This window comes from Procambarus clarkii, chromosome 2 (genome assembly GCF_040958095.1).
Source record: "Procambarus clarkii isolate CNS0578487 chromosome 2, FALCON_Pclarkii_2.0, whole genome shotgun sequence".
Classification (NCBI taxonomy): Eukaryota; Metazoa; Arthropoda; class Malacostraca; order Decapoda; family Cambaridae; genus Procambarus; species Procambarus clarkii.
The window spans coordinates 51,817,570-51,835,433 of NC_091151.1; the positions used below are offsets into that span (position 1 = coordinate 51,817,570).

Sequence of the window (17,864 nt, forward strand, 5' to 3'; positions counted from 1 at the left end):
TGAGCTGTGGAAAAGAAGTTCCTGTAAAATAGTCTAATAGGGGGTATAAGTGTTGTGTTAGTTGTCTCTTCAGAGGTTGCATGGCGTTTCACTTTCCTTCTTTTGATGTCTTCGACGAAACCATTGGAGAAGCCGTTGTTGACTAGGACCTGCCTTACCCTACAGAGTTCTTCGTCGACTTGCTTCCATTCTGAGCTGTGGCTGAGAGCACGGTCGACATATGCGTTAACAACACTCCTTTTGTACCTGTCTGGGCAGTCGCTGTTGGCATTTAGGCACATTCCTATGTTCGTTTCCTTAGTGTAGACTGCAGTGTGGAAACCTCCGCTCTTTTCCATGACTTACATCTAGAAAGGGCAGCTTCCCATCCTTTTCTATCTCGTAAGTGAAACGCAGCACGGAACTCTGCTCAAACGCCTCTTTCAGCTCCTGCAGATGTCTGACATCAGGTACCTGTGTAAAAATGTCGTCAACATACCTGCAGTATATGGCCGGTTTCAAGGCCATAGGTGTCCTGTTTGCAAACTTCTAAATGGGTACCATCGAGCAAAAAGTCCTAGTCGACATGAACTTGAAACCGACCATATACTGCAGGTATATTGACGACATTTTTACACAGGTACCTGATGTCAGACATCTGCAGGAGCTGAAGGAGGCGTTTGAGCAGAGTTCTGTGCTGCGTTTCACTTACGAGATGGAAAAGGATGGGAAGCTGCCCTTTCTAGATGTAACAGTCATGGAAAAGAGCGGAGGTTTCCACACTGCAGTCTACACTAAGGAAACGAACATAGGAATGTGCCTAAATGCCAACAGCGACTGCCCAGACAGGTACAAAAGGAGTGTTGTTAACGCTTATGTCGACCGTGTTCTCAGCCACAGCTCTGAATGGAAGCAAGTCAACGAAGAACTCTGTAGGGTAAGGCAGGTCCTAGTCAACAACGGCTTCTCCAATGGTTTCGTCGAAGACATCATAAGAAGGAAAGTGAAACGCCATGCAACCTCTGAAGAGACAACTAACACAACACTTATACCCCCTATTAGACTATTTTACAGGAACTTCTTTTCCACAGCTCATAAAACGGAGGAAAGGGTCCTGAAAGATATTGTTAATAGAAACGTTATCCCTACAGACAAAAATCAGAGGATACAACTGACAATTTACTATAAAACCAGAAAAACGGCCAGCCTACTCATGAGAAACTCACCAGACACAAAGCAGAACGCTTTGAAAGAGACCAACGTCGTCTATGCCTTCAAATGCCCACTTGGGGACTGTAAGCTCCAAAAAAAACAGTATATAGGCAAGACAACAACATCTCTTTCTAGGCGTTTAACGATGCATAAGCAACAGGGCTCCATTAAGGAACATATAATCTCTTCCCACAACCAAACCATCGCCAGAGAAATCCAAGTAAACAACACAGAAATCATCGATAGATACAGCGATAGCAGGCGGCTTGACGTTTGCGAGGCACTACACATTAAAAAGTCAACACCAGCAATCAACAGCCAATTAATGCACAACTATATTCTACCCTCCTCAAGACTCCGCTCCAATATAGAAGCATCAAGAAATATGGACCAATAGGCTTTCTACAATCACTTCCATTCAATACCCATTGTTTCGTGTTCTGTCTTGTGTTGATGAAATTAATACCCTATTAATGCCACCTCACCCCATCCACCTCACTCAAATGTAGATATAAACAAATCGGAGATGTGTAAGTTCTATTCAGTTGTGTATGTGTAAACTAAAGTCTTTGAAAATGTAATAAGTTTTACGAAACACGCTCAAGTGTCGCGTCAGACTAGAAATAAAAATGAATTTTGGAGAATTGATTTTTGAATTACCACCAACAGTGAAAAGAAATGTACGAAAGATAGAGAAAATTCGTGTTAGAATTATTATTCTTACTTTTTCGGTCATATTTTATATATATATATATATATATATATATATATATATATATATATATATATATATATATATATATATATATATATATATATATATATTATATATATATATAATGTCGTACCTAGTAGCCAGCACGCACTTCTCGGCCTACTATGCAAGGCCCGATTTGCCTAATGGGCCGATCTTTATTTAACAGGCCGATCAAAAATTATTTTCTTTCCCCAATCTTTAATTTCAAAACAATTGTTTCCAATTGGTTTATTTAAAATATTATTATATTTTATTCAGAACATAAATTATAGACTTAGTAGTGAATGAATGATATACATCATTCATTCACTACATCATTTTCTTATTTGATAAGAATTTTCTGATAGGTAAACAAATAAAGAAATAGATAATTGACCATGTTTTATATAACATTTATGCTGGCAAATTTGATTTTTCAAATCTCGAGATGTTTGCACTGTGTTGAATATATTACAATCTTTGTATTACAACCTTTCCAAAAGTATTTTCATAATTAATCACTACATGAACCTCAAAAGTTTCAAGGTCTTGGCAATATTTTAGAAACCAACTGTACACATTTGTACAACGATAACCGTATCTGAGCACAATAATCACCTGCTCTGAAAAGCTGAGTACACTGTCGATCAATGATCACCTTCCCTGAAAAGTTGTGTACACTTTCACACAATAATCACATTCACTGAAAAGCTGTGTACACTGTCGTACAGTGATCACCGTCTCTGTGGCCCGGCACTGCTGCTGGACGGCACGACAATGTGAGCGTTAATATTACAATACATGAGGACTGAATCAAGAATATGCAATCGTTCCAATACTTTATACAGCTTTCACTCCGGTGATCGCTACAGCTTTCACTCCGGTGATCGCTACAGCTTTCACTCCGGTGATCGCTACAGCTTTCACTCCGGTGATCGCTACAGCTTTCACTCCGGTGATCGCTACAGCTTTCACTCCGGTGATCGCTACAGCTTTCACTCCGGTGATCGCTACAGCTTTCACTCCGGTGATCGCTACAGCTTTCACTCCGGTGATCGCTACAGCTTTCACTCCGGTGATCGCTACAGCTTTCACTCCGGTGATCGCTACAGCTTTCACTCCGGTGATCGCTACAGCTTTCACTCCGGTGATCGCTACAGCTTTCACTCCGGTGATCGCTACAGCTTTCACTCCGGTGATCGCTACAGCTTTCACTCCGGTGATCGCTACAGCTTTCACTCCGGTGATCGCTACAGCTTTCACTCCGGTGATCGCTACAGCTTTCACTCCGGTGATCGCTACAGCTTTCACTCCGGTGATCGCTACAGCTTTCACTCCGGTGATCGCTACAGCTTTCACTCCGGTGATCGCTACAGCTTTCACTCCGGTGATCGCTACAGCTTTCACTCCGGTGATCGCTACAGCTTTCACTCCGGTGATCGCTACAGCTTTCACTCCGGTGATCGCTACAGCTTTCACTCCGGTGATCGCTACAGCTTTCACTCCGGTGATCGCTACAGCTTTCACTCCGGTGATCGCTACAGCTTTCACTCCGGTGATCGCTACAGCTTTCACTCCGGTGATCGCTACAGCTTTCACTCCGGTGATCGCTACAGCTTTCACTCCGGTGATCGCTACAGCTTTCACTCCGGTGATCGCTACAGCTTTCACTCCGGTGATCGCTACAGCTTTCACTCCGGTGATCGCTACAGCTTTCACTCCGGTGATCGCTACAGCTTTCACTCCGGTGATCGCTACAGCTTTCACTCCGGTGATCGCTACAGCTTTCACTCCGGTGATCGCTACAGCTTTCACTCCGGTGATCGCTACAGCTTTCACTCCGGTGATCGCTACAGCTTTCACTCCGGTGATCGCTACAGCTTTCACTCCGGTGATCGCTACAGCTTTCACTCCGGTGATCGCTACAGCTTTCACTCCGGTGATCGCTACAGCTTTCACTCCGGTGATCGCTACAGCTTTCACTCCGGTGATCGCTACAGCTTTCACTCCGGTGATCGCTACAGCTTTCACTCCGGTGATCGCTACAGCTTTCACTCCGGTGATCGCTACAGCTTTCACTCCGGTGATCGCTACAGCTTTCACTCCGGTGATCGCTACAGCTTTCACTCCGGTGATCGCTACAGCTTTCACTCCAGTGATCGCTACAGCTTTCACTCCAGTGATCGCTACAGCTTTCACTCCAGTGATCGCTACAGCTTTCACTCCAGTGATCGCTACAGCTTTCACTCCAGTGATCGCTACAGCTTTCACTCCAGTGATCGCTACAGCTTTCACTCCAGTGATCGCTACAGCTTTCACTCCAGTGATCGCTACAGCTTTCACTCCAGTGATCGCTACAGCTTTCACTCCAGTGATCGCTACAGCTTTCACTCCAGTGATCGCTACAGCTTTCACTCCAGTGATCGCTACAGCTTTCACTCCAGTGATCGCTACAGCTTTCACTCCAGTGATCGCTACAGCTTTCACTCCAGTGATCGCTACAGCTTTCACTCCAGTGATCGCTACAGCTTTCACTCCAGTGATCGCTACAGCTTTCACTCCAGTGATCGCTACAGCTTTCACTCCAGTGATCGCTACAGCTTTCACTCCAGTGATCGCTACAGCTTTCACTCCAGTGATCGCTACAGCTTTCACTCCAGTGATCGCTACAGCTTTCACTCCAGTGATCGCTACAGCTTTCACTCCAGTGATCGCTACAGCTTTCACTCCAGTGATCGCTACAGCTTTCACTCCAGTGATCGCTACAGCTTTCACTCCAGTGATCGCTACAGCTTTCACTCCAGTGATCGCTACAGCTTTCACTCCAGTGATCGCTACAGCTTTCACTCCAGTGATCGCTACAGCTTTCACTCCAGTGATCGCTACAGCTTTCACTCCAGTGATCGCTACAGCTTTCACTCCAGTGATCGCTACAGCTTTCACTCCAGTGATCGCTACAGCTTTCACTCCAGTGATCGCTACATCTTTCACTCCAGTGATCGCTACATCTTTCGCTCCAGTGATCGCTACATCTTTCGCTCCAGTGATCGCTACATCTTTCGCTCCAGTGATCGCTACATCTTTCGCTCCAGTGATCGCTACATCTTTCGCTCCAGTGATCGCTACATCTTTCGCTCCAGTGATCGCTACATCTTTCGCTCCAGTGATCGCTACATCTTTCGCTCCAGTGATCGCTACATCTTTCGCTCCAGTGATCGCTACATCTTTCACTCCAGTGATCGCTACATCTTTCGCTCCAGTGATCGCTACATCTTTCACTCCAGTGATCGCTACATCTTTCGCTCCAGTGATCACTACAGCTTTCACTCCAGTGATCGCTACATCTTTCGCTCCAGTGATCGCTACATCTTTCACTCCAGTGATCACTACATCTTTCACTCCAGTGATCGCTACATCTTTCACTCCAGTGATCACTACATCTTTCGCTCCAGTGATCGCTACAGCTTTCACTCCAGTGATCGCTACATCTTTCACTCCAGTGATCGCTACATCTTTCGCTCCAGTGATCGCTACATCTTTCACTCCAGTGATCGCTACATCTTTCGCTCCAGTGATCACTACATCTTTCACTCCAGTGATCGCTACATCTTTCGCTCCAGTGATCACTACATCTTTCACTCCAGTGATCACTACCACAGTTTTCAAAGTTGAGTTATCTACCAGAAATTAAAAGGCTCGAGTTGTTCTGCTTTACTCCGCCTCCGCTGCTGACAATGTATTAAAATATGCATCAGGTCCAGCTGAACTTCAAACCTAAATTCAATTGTTAGAAAAAGATTTTTACGAAAAAAAATTGCATGTAAAATATATCTAAAACGAAATTAATGATCCCACATGCTCGTACTTTTCCACGGTGTCCAGTATGGAAATTTACAATTGGAAGAAGTCGTAAATTTTGCGTTTTTTAGAAAATATAAAACTGATTCAGATTTCCAGCTTCGGATTATATAATTTCGAATTGAATACTAGTGTGCGTGAACGAATCCACAAGGGCCGTGATGAGGGTTCGAATCTACGCACGAGACATTTCCAGATGCGCCTCTAAGTCAGCTGTGTGACTAAGGCGTATCTGGGAACATCCCGGACGTAGGTTCGAACCCTCATCACGGCCCTTGTGGATTTGTTCATTTCATAAATCACGCTTTTGTGATTTCTGAGTGTATACGTGATTTCAAATTCTGTATAATCTTTATCATTGAGATTTTTTCAATATATCACCTACTACTTTCATTAATACAAAATATTAATAAATGTTTGAATTTGAACAAAAAAGTGGCGTTTCTATGTTAGTTTCATGTCCCTCAACTTGTGCACTTAACTACATTCATTGTCCCCACATACCTACACTGACACACACTTTTAACCACAATAGGTGTAGCAACTTGGAGCTACACTGGCCTGCACTCTTGACTACAAGTGAGCAACAGTCACATACACTACTGACCAACTTGGTCAGTTACACTTAGTCTCTCGTCACCAACACATACCTTCCCTCTCTTGCATTGGTCTTGCTCTCGACCAATCCTCTTGACCATCCTCTTGAATGATGGTCTTGCATTGTATATGTTCATTATACGAACATGCAGAATGTATATGAATATTATATATATGTAGAGTATGTGTATATGCAGCATACTGTACGCCTGCACAGTGTCCATACAGTTTGTATCTGTTCAGAATATGTGAACACATAGAATGTGTATGTACAATATGCGTTTGAACACTAGGTGTCTATTGTGTGTACAGTACACGCAAACTGTACACAGTTTGTTTCTTTGTACACGCAAAGTGTGTAAAGAATGTGTATGCACAGCAAATGAAAAGATTTTATATATTGCTTTGGCCAAACTAAATTGTGCCTGGTAGAGCTGTCGATCTATTGGTGACTTGATCTAGTACAGCTAACAAGAGGAGACTTGTGGTTTTGTACATGAGCAGCGGAACTTCACTTGGCTGGTTGGTATCACAGAGTTGGTACTCTCGTTCTCGGTGCTCGTTTGAGCTCTCGTTATTTTGATGCTTTAGAAGCTGGTGTCAATCCAAAATTTAGACATGGATGGTTTCAAGTTAAGCCGGAGTGGAAGAGGACAACCCTCTCCTTGTAATTCAGAAAGCAGAAAAGAAAATTCAGTATATTCGACATAATTAGTCGAATATAAGAAAAGTTTGGAACAAGACTGAGAGAGATCCAAAGGTGTGTGTGTGTGTGTGTGTGTGGTTGTGTGTGTGTGTGTGTGTGTGTGTGTGTGTGTGTGTGTGTGGTGTGTGTGGTGTGGTGTGTGTGGTGTGTGTGTGTGTGTGTGTGTGGTGTGTGTGGTGTGTGTGGTGTGTGTGGTGTGTGTGTGTGTGTGTGTGTGTGTGTGTGTGTGTGTGTGTGTGTGTGTGTGTGTGTGTGTACTCACCTAATTGTGCTTGCGGGGGTTGAGCTTTGGCTCTTTGGTCCCGCCTCTCAACTGTCAATCAACTGTGTGTGTGTGTGTGTGTGTGTGTGTGTGTGTGTGTGTGTGTGTGTGTGTGTGTGTGTGTGTGTGTGTGTGTGAATGACAAGGGTCGACGTTAAACACTGCTGACGATCTTCACTCCTAATCAGCCTGACACACGTCTTAGTAAAGAAATATATGATTCCTACCAAAGACCAGCAGCTCCAGAGAAGGCTCATTTTTAGGAAGTGGCGAGGGTTACCTTGAGGTGCTTCCGGGGCTTAGCGTCCCCGCGGCCCGGTCGTCGACCAGGCCTCCCGGTTGCCGGACTGATCAACCAGGCTGTTGGACGCGGCTGCTCGCAGCCTGACGTATGAGTCACAGCCTGGTTAATCAGGTATCCTTTGGAGGTGCTTATCCAGTTCTCTCTTGAACACTGTGAGGGGTCGGCCAGTTATGCCCCTTATGTGTAGTGGAAGCGTGTTGAACAGTCTCGGGCCTCTGATGTTGATAGAGTTCTCTCTCAGAGTACCTGTTGCACCTCTGTTTTTCAACGGGGGTATTCTGCACATCCTGCCATGTCTTCTGGTCTCATGTGATGTTATTTCTAGGGTAGTCATCATCTAGAGTAAACACGTGGAAAGCAAAATGATTGCTCCTGGTTCCCTAATCCAATACCCGGGGCGCCTGCTGGTCTGGGTCGTGCTATCTAGTATCTGGTAATGGAGCCCGGGGCATCACTGGAGAGAAGTTATGTTTCGGAAACGACGACGTTACGGTCCGTCCAGGACCATTATCAAGTCGCGTGGATTGATAACTTGGCTTGATAATGGTCCACGACGGACCGAAACGTCGTCGTTTCTTCACTTTCTGATGTGCGGTTTGGTCATCATATATAAAATTATTATTAATATATATATGAGCCACTTCCCCGACGGCAACTCGGATGGTAATCTTGGGCATAGCATTTCACCAAATCACCTCATTCTTTGGGGCACACGTGAGGAACACAAATGCGAACAAGCCTGAATGGTCCCCAGGACTATATGCGAATGAAAACTCACACCCCAGAAGTGACTCGAACCCATACTCCCAGAAGCAACGCAACTGGTAACTACAGGGCGCCTTAAGCGGATTAAGGCTACAGCGGATTAAGGCGCCCTGTAGTTACCAGTTGCGTTGCTTCTGGGAGTATGGGTTCGAGTCACTTCTGGGGTGTGAGTTTTCATTCGCATATAGTCCTGGGGACCATTCAGGCTTGTTCGCATTTGTGTTCCTCACGTGTGCCCCAAAGAATGAGGTGATTTGGTGAAATGCTATGCCCATATATATATATATATATATATATATATATATATATATATATATATATATATATATATATATATATATATATATATATATGTCGTACCTAGTAGCCAGAACGCACTTCTCAGCTTACTATGCAAGGCCCGATTTGCCTAATAAGCCAAGTTTTCATGAATTAATTGTTTTTCGACTACCTAACCTAACCTAACTTTTTCTGCTACCTAACCTAACCTATAAAGATAGGTTAGGTTAGGTAGGGTTGGTTAGGTTCGGTCATATATCTACGTTAATTTTAACTCCAATAAACATAAATTGACCTCATACAATGAAATGGGTAGCTTTATCATTTCATAAAAAAATTAGAGAAAATATATTAATTCAGGAAAACTTGGCTTATTAGGCAAATCGGGCCTTGCATAGTAGGCCGAAAAGTGCGTTCTGGCTACTAGATACGACATATATATATATATATATATATATATATATATATATATATATATATATATATATATATATATATAATATATACATATATATATATATTTGGATCGAACACAAAATCAGATCATGTGAAGGTGTTCAGCAAGGTGATCCTCTTGCTCCCCTTCTTTTCTGCTTAGTCTTAAAAGAAATCACCGAAAGCTTGTCCAGCGAGTTCAACATCTGGTTTTTGGATGATGGCACTATAGCTGGCACCGTAGACCATCTCTTGGCAGATATCAGGAAAATAAGGGAGCAAGAAGTAAGCCTGGGTCTCGTCCTGAACCCTTCCAAGTGTGAAGTAGTCTCCTCCAACCCAGACATCGTAGCTAGAATAAGGTCTGCCTTGCCTAGAGCCCATGTCATTAGGGCCGAGAACAGCACCCTCCTTGGAGCCCCTCCTCGAGATCCTTGACAAGAAAATCGCAGACCTCAGGAGGATGGAAGACAGAATAGGTGACATCGATGCCCACGATGCTTTATATCTCCTCACTAAATGCCTATCCCTTCCGAGGCTAACCTACTTTCTGAGGTGCGCCCTATCTTACGACAACCTAAAGCTTGAAGAGTATGACCTCTTACTGAAGACCATGCTAGGAAAAGTTGCTAACCTCTCCCTCAACGAATGCCAGTGGAAACAAGCCACTCTTCCTTCCTCTTACGTAAGTGGTGAGACTGCCCTGGGACACTGTCGTAAGTGGTGAGACTGCCCTGGGACACTGTCGTAAGTGGAGAGACTGCCCTGGGACACTGTCGTAAGTGGAGAGACTGCCCTGGGACACTGTCGTAAGTGGAGAGACTGCCCTGGGACACTGTCGTAAGTGGTGAGACTGTCCTGGGACACTGTCGTAAGTGGTGAGACTGTCCTGGGACACTGTCGTAAGTGGTGAGACTGTCCAGGGACACTGTCGTAAGTGGTGAGACTGTCCTGGGACACTGTCGTAAGTGGTAAGACTGTCCTGGGACACTGTCGTAAGTGGAGAGACTGCCCTGGGACACTGTCGTAAGTGGTGAGACTGCCCTGGGACACTGTCGTAAGTGGAGAGACTGCCCTGGGACACTGTCGTAAGTGGTGAGACTGCCCTGGGACACTGTCGTAAGTGGTGAGACTGTCCTGGGACACTGTCGTAAGTGGTGAGACTGCCCTGGGACACTGTCGTAAGTGGTGAGACTGTCCTGGGACACTGTCGTAAGTGGTGAGACTGTCCTGGGACACTGTCGTAAGTGGTAAGACTGTCCTGGGACACTGTCGTAAGTGGTGAGACTGCCCTGGGACACTGTCGTAAGTGGTGACACTGTCCTGGGACACTGTCGTAAGTGGTGACACTGTCCTGGGACACTGTCGTAAGTGGTGACACTGTCCTGGGACACTGTCGTAAGTGGTGAGACTGTCCTGGGACACTGTCGTAAGTGGTGAGACTGTCCTGGGACACTGTCGTAAGTGGTGAGACTGTCCTGGGACACTGTCGTAAGTGGTAAGACTGCCCTGGGACACTGTCGTAAGTGGTAAGACTGTCCTGGGACACTGTCGTAAGTGGTAAGACTGTCCTGGGACACTGTCGTAAGTGGTAAGACTGTCCTGGGACACTGTCGTAAGTGGTAAGACTGTCCTGGGACACTGTCGTAAGTGGTAAGACTGTCCTGGGACACTGTCGTAAGTGGTAAGACTGTCCTGGGACACTGTCGTAAGTGGTGAGACTGTCCTGGGACACTGTCGTAAGTGGTAAGACTGTCCTGGGACACTGTCGTAAGTGGTAAGACTGTCCTGGGACACTGTCGTAAGTGGTAAGACTGTCCTGGGACACTGCTCAACTGGCTCTCTCCTGGTAACTACACCAGGTGGCTGAGAGATCACGGTCCTGCTCCATAATAATGTAATTACAAGAATTATTAGTTTACATTGCACCTTAACGATAGTATTAAATAACAGGATACCACCTTTGTGTTCGTAGGGACCCTCGGTCTCGAAGAAGAGGATATGTAGCATCCGGGGAACCTTGTGAGGATCCACCCCGTTATGTATATTAATATTCCCAGTTAGTTCACTGTGCGTCTGACACTGTGTTCTATGGACGAGCTCATTTGTGACTTTTGTCGAGTATTTTGACCATCTGATTAACGTAATCGTTCAATTCCTTGTATTTTGGATAAATTGATAATTCAGCCTTGAAGAGAACGAGACAATGGGCACGAGCACCATCCAGCACGGGCTTGCTCACTTGTTCTGTTGTTCTCGTCTAACACACTCAGCTCCATTTAATTCTTGTAGAGGCGAGTGAGTGTTGGGGACACGACGTCGATGCTGCAATTCCTTTAATTAGTTAATTGGCATCTTGCAATCCCCCCAAGTGCTTGCAACCGTTAGCCACAGCTCCCTTACCCACGTGCACCATTGCACAGCAACTTGCACACTGATGTTATGAACTCGAGGGACATCTACCCGTTGCTGAGGCCAACTGTAGGCAATGAATTCAAGTCATTACCGAGCACACTAGAGACGGGGAAGTCACCGGCAAGCTGGGAAAAAAGGTAAATAGCTCCAACATTGAAGAAAAAGGAGAGACATGAGGCAATAAGCTAGAGATCAGCGTCATTAACATGCATTCCAATTAAGAGTGTATAGTCGCCAGAAAAAGTGTTGTAGCTCATTTAGGGAGAGTAAGTTATATAACAGTTATATAACAATAATATAACCCGGCTTCAAATAGGGGAAATTCATAGTAAATATATTCTATAAATGGGTCACCAAAATAAGACAAGAGAAAGAAGAATCAGTAGACTGAATCTTCCTAGACTACCAAAAAGCATTTGATATATCTCTGGAAACACAAACCGAAGCTGTCTATTTTCCTCTTGTTACAACTTGTAATAAAGTTGTTACATCTTGGCTTAACGTGTTTATGACGTATTAGAACGTTGTTACAACTTGCTATATTGGTTGTTATAACTGATTAGGTGTTAAAACTTGTTCGAACGTTGTACCAACGTCGTAGTTTCGGTGTGTGTTTGGCGGGATTATATAATGAGAAAAGACAAGGTGGTATAACAGGAATTATACTAGACTGGGTACGGGAGTACCTGACGGACAGGAAACAAAGGGTCATAGTCAGAGACGATATGTCAGGCTGGATAGGCGAGAAAAGGGGTGTTCCACAGGGCTGTGTCCTAGGACCATTGTTCTGTTTAATTTATGTAAATGACCTTGCAGGGAGGGTGACCTCTTATAGGTTTACAGATGGGGCAAAGTTAATGAGAGTAAGAGCTGGATTGGACTGTAGAGTGCTGCAGGACCTTGGCCAAGTTTAGGAGTGGAGAGAGAAATGCCTGTTGGAATTCAATCCAGAAAAGTGTAAAGTAATGAAAATGGGTAAAGGAGAAAAGAGCCTTGTTAAGTTACACCGTAAGGAGAAGGCAATTACAAGAAACAATACGAAACAGTCCTGGGCGTGGACACAGTCCCAACATTAACACAAGAGGTTCCTGTAAACAGGATAATATCAGCAACATATTGGAGTTAACAAAACATAAAAACAAGAATTTTTAAGAATTCTTTAAGAATTAAAGAATGTTGCCGAGGCCAACTGAGGACTTGTAAGAATCTGCAATAAGAATCTGAACAAGGCTTTCAACAGCATAGACATTGGCCATACAAGATCATTACTTGAATATGCAGGACCAGCATGTAACTCTTGGAAGCATAAAGACAAACTTGAGAAACTTTGCAGGTTTTCAAATAGATTAGTACCAAAATGACGAGGACTCAGCTATGAGGACAGGTTGAGTTAACAGAGATATGATAACTACATACAAGATCCTGAGGGGAAGTAGACAATGTGAACTAAGGAAGCCTATTTAAATTATAAGTAGATTAAAAAAGGGAACATCAGTCGAAGCTGGACACTCATTTTAGTTGAAACAAATAAATACTTAAATAAGCAAGTTCTCATGCACTGTGGGAAGAGGCTGTTGACGCCAATCACATGCACAACGAAAAATAAACGATGAAACGTTAATGTTGAGAGAGGTAATTAACGGATGAGAGATAAACGTCTACGAGGGGAGGTAATAAAGAGCTAGACCTCACTCACACGTAGTCACTCATTGGTACACACACACACACTGCACAACCTCTCCTCTAACTCAATGCGCCGCAATGTTGATCCCATAGACCGCAACGTTAAGAATTCGCTGTTTAAGTGTAACTAAAGTGGCATCATATTACGTGCATAACAGTAGCTAGGGACTATGATGCCATCAGACTCTATTGGTTCGTTGGGCTGACTACGTCAGGATAATGTTGATTACCCCCAACTCCCATTGAACAAACGTCAGTTCGTGTGAACGAGTTCGTCTATCCGGTGCATCAGGGGTGAGAAGGCAAGCTGTGGTGCTCGAGCCTCTCTCACATAACACAGTTTGATGGTTACCTGGAGAACATTTATAACATACTTTGATTTTTCAAAATATCGTAAGTGAAACTTAACACAGAATTCTGCTCGAATGCCTCCTTCAGCTGCTGCAGACATCTGGCATCAGGTACCTGCATAAAAATGTCGTCAACATACCAGCAGTATATGGCGGGTTTCAAGTCCATGTCAACTAAGACCCTCTGTTCAATGGTACCCGTGTAGAAGTTCGCAAACAGGACACCTAGGGGGAAAATCCATGACGACCCCATCCACTTGCTTATACATGTGGTCATCTGGACTCAAGAAGGGGGCCTCTTTAGTGCAGCCTTGAAGAAGCTTTCTTGAAAGATAGCTAAAAAAGCTACTCCAAGCCTGCACTAAAGAGGCACCCTTCTTGAGCCTAGATGGGCACATGTATAATCAAGTAGATGGGGTCGTCATGGTCGTCATGACATTGCGAGGAATGAGTCTATACCCTCTGGGAGATCATTTACGTATATCAAAAACAGGATAGGTCCAAGTACAGAGCACTGTGGGACTCCACTGGTGACTTCACGCCAGTCTGAGGTTTCACCCCTCACTGTAACTCTGCTTCCTATTGTTTAGGTACTCCCTTATCCACTGGAGCGCCCTTCCAGTTACTCCTGCCTGTTTCTCTAGCTTATGCATCAACCTTTTATGGGGTACTGTGTCAAAGGCTTTCCGACAGTCCAAAAAAATGCAGTCCGCCCACCCTTCTCTTTCTTGTTTAATCTTTGTCACCTGATCGTAGAATTCTATCAATCCTGTAAGGCAAGATTTACCCTCCCTGAACCCATGTTGATGGGTTGTCACGAAGTCTCTTCTCTCCAGATGTGTTACTAGGTTTTTTCTCACAATCTTCTCCATCACCTTGCATGGTATACAAGTTAAGGACACTGGCCTGTAGTTCAGTGCCTCTTGTCTGTCACCCTTTTTGTATATTGGTACTACATTAGCAGTCTTCCATATTTCTGGTAGGTCCCCCGTTTCCAGTGACCTACTATACACTATGGAGAGTGGTAGGCAAAGTGTTCCTGCACTCTCTTTCAATACCCATGGCGAGATTCCATCCGGCCCAACAGCTTTTCTCACATCCAACTCCATTAGGTGCTTCTTGACCTCATCTCTTGTAATTTCGAACCTATCCAAGGTCACCTGGTTTGCTGCCACCTCTTCTAGCGCCGCGACATCTCCCTGTTCTATTGTAAAGACCTCCTGGAACCTTTTGTTGAGTTCTTCACACACCTCTTTGTCATTCTCTGTGTACCTGTCCTCACCCACCCTAAGTTTCATCACCTGTTCCTTCACTGTTGTCTTCCTGATGTGACTGTGTAGTAGCTTTGGTTCGGTCTTGGCCTTATTAGCTATATCATTTTCATACCTTTTCTCAGCTGCTCTTCTCACACTGACATACTCGTTCCTGGTTCTCTGGTATCTCTCTGTACTTTCTGGTGTTCTGTTATTACGGAAGTTCCTCCATGCCCTTTTGTTCTGCTCCTTTGCTTTCATACATTCATTATTAAACCACGGATTCTTCCTTTGCTTCTCTGTTTTTTCCTGTCGGGCTGGGACAAACCTGCTTACAGCCTCCTGACATTTTTGGGTGACATAGTCCATCATGTCTTGTACGGACTTGGTTCCGAGTTCTGTGTCCCAATGTATATCCCATAGGAATTTATTCATTTCCTCATAGTTTCCCTTTCGGTACGCCAGCCCTTTGGTTCCCAGTTCTTTTTTGGGGATGATAATTCCCAGCTCAACCAGGTACTCAAAGCTCAATACACTATGATCACTCATTCCCAAGGGGGCTTCCAACTTAACTTCCCTTATATCCGACTTATTTAGGGTAAATATCAGATCAAGCAAGGCTGGTTCATCCCCTCCTCTCATTCTTGTCGGTCCCTTGACGTGTTGACTTAGAAAGTTTCTTGTTGCCACATCCAGCAGCTTAGCTCTCCATGTGTCTGGGCCTCCATGTGGGTCTCTCTTCCCCCAATCTATCTTCCCATGGTTGAAGTCTCCCATGATTAGAAGTCTGGATCCATTCCTGCTAGCCACAGAAGCTGCTCTCTCTATTATATTGATGGTGGCCAAGTTGTTTCTATCATATTCCTGTCTGGGTCTTCTGTCATTTGGTGGGGGGTTATATATGATTACTATTATAATTTTATGTCCTCCAGTTGCTATGGTGCCTGATATGTAGTCACTGAAACCATCACAGTTCTGAATTACCATCTCTTCGAAACTCCAACCTTCTCTTAGTAGCAGAGCTACACCACCTCCTCCTCTCCCTTCTCTCTCTTTCCTCACTACATAGTAGCCCTGTGGAAACACTGCGTTTGTTATGGTGTTTGTTAACTTTGTTTCTGTGAGTGCTATTATGTCTGGGTTTTCTTCTAGTGCCCATTCTCCAAGTTCACTTGTTTTATTTGAAATCCCATCTATGTTAGTGTACATCGCCTTGAAGCTCACTTTCTTCTGTTCATTTTCATGTCCCTTTCTTGGCGAGCATTCTGCTGGTGTGGGAAGCCGTTCCGTAGGTGAGAGGATCTGTGAGGTGGTTTGCAGGGTCTCAGAGGATTTTGGGGTGGGGGGTGGGGGTTTAAGGGAAGGGGGGACAGGTAGGGTGTGGGTTAAGGAGGTAGGGGGGACATGGAGGATACGCAGTGAAGGGGGAGAAGAGATAGGGAGGGTATGGGATGAAGGGGGAGGGGGGAAAGGGGGAAAAAGGTGGGAGGGGGGAAAGGGGGAAAAAGGTGGGAGGGGGGAAAGGGGGAAAAAGGTGGGAGGGGGGACATGATGGGAATGGGGAAGGGGTGTCAGGGTCAGAATGGGGTGGGGTGGGAGGGAGGGTTGGGTGGGGGCAGGTAGGGTGAGGGGAAGGGAGGGTTTCTATGCAGAGGGGGGTGGTGGTGTTGCCCCCCCTCCCCTCTGGTGTTGCTGGGATGCTGGTTTTGGGTTCTCCTCTTGTCTCTGGGACTGTTGTGATGAGGGCTGTGATTTCCTGGTTTGCTCCTCTCTCCCAGCGCTTCCTCCTTGCCTCTGCTGCCCTGGCTCTCTCCTCCTTCGTCCTGTCCCTCTGCAGGAATACTTTTTTGTATCCCTCCATATGCTGCAGACGACTCTTCCTTTCGAGAATGTCCTCCTTCGTGGTTTCGTTTGTAAACACCACCTTTACAAGTCGGTTTCTGTCCTTGTTGTACTAGCCCAACCTAAAAACCTTCTCTATGTTATGTACAGCCCCTTCCATCTGTAACCCCCTCAGTAGCCCATGTACTGCCTCTCTATCCTTGCCATTCCATTCTTGCCTGTTGGATCCTTCCTGTTCTTTGATGCCTACAACTACCACTGATCTTTTCCTCTCCAGCAGTTGAGTGGTGCACCTGGCTGCTTCCTGTGACGTAGCAGCTTGCATGGCTACCTCCCTCACAGTGTCCATTGCTTCTGAGCTCTTTTTCAGTATATCCGCAAATGTATCAGGTACAGAGGCATTTCCTTCCAATGTAACATTCCCACCTTCCCTTTGGATGATAATCTGATGCATGGTATCTTTATTTTTCTGTGAGAGATTTGATCTCCTCCCTTGCTGATGTCAGCTCACTTTGCAGATTGTTAATTGTAATCCTCATTTCATTCATCTCCCTCCTGAATTCCTCCAGAACTTGGGTTAGCATCTCCTTCGTTTGATCTCCCTGGCTGCTTTCCTTGTCCCTGTTGTGGCCTCCTGCCATTTTGTCCCTTGTCAAGAGAGAGAGAGAGAGCAAGAGAGAGCAAGAGAGAGAGAGCAAGAGAGAGAGCAAGAGAGAGAGAGCAAGAGAGAGAGCAAGAAAGAGCAAACAAGAGAGAGAGAGCAAGAGAGAGCAAACAAGAGAGAGCAAACAAGAGAGAGCAAGAGAGAGCAAACAAGAGAGAGCAAACAAGAGAGAGCAAACAAGAGAGAGAGAGCAAGAGAGAGAGAGAGCAAGAGAGAGAGAGAGCAAGAGAGAGAGAGCAAGAGAGAGAGCAAGCAAGAGAGAGAGAGCAAGAGAGAGCGAGAGAGCAAGAGAGAGCGAGAGAGAGAGCAAGAGAGAGAGCGAGAGAGAGAGAGAGCAAGAGAGAGAGCGAGAGAGAGCGAGAGAGAGAGAGAGAGAGAGAGAGAGAGAGAGAGAGAGAGAGCGTGTGCTCTTGGGATGGGGTTACTAGGAGGTGAGGTGTTCAGCTTACAGGTGAGAAGGGGGGTGGATTATGAGAGGTTTTATCTCCTTTCCACGAAAGGTGTTAATCCCTTCTAGATGTGTG

The 17,864-nt window shown here is 45.1% G+C and overlaps 1 protein-coding gene across 1 annotated transcript; it reads right to left on the reverse strand.

Moving 5' to 3' along the window:
- Positions 1–2,767: 2,767 nt before the first annotated feature.
- On the reverse strand, positions 2,768–6,519 carry LOC138366612 (armadillo repeat-containing X-linked protein 4-like). Its single transcript, XM_069327711.1, has 2 exons — positions 6,393–6,519; positions 2,768–5,604 (listed from the first exon to the last, which is right to left on the reverse strand). The coding sequence occupies exons 1-2, from the start codon at positions 6,517–6,519 to the stop codon at positions 2,768–2,770; spliced, it is 2,964 nt and encodes a 987-aa protein (XP_069183812.1).
- Positions 6,520–17,864: the final 11,345 nt, after the last annotated feature.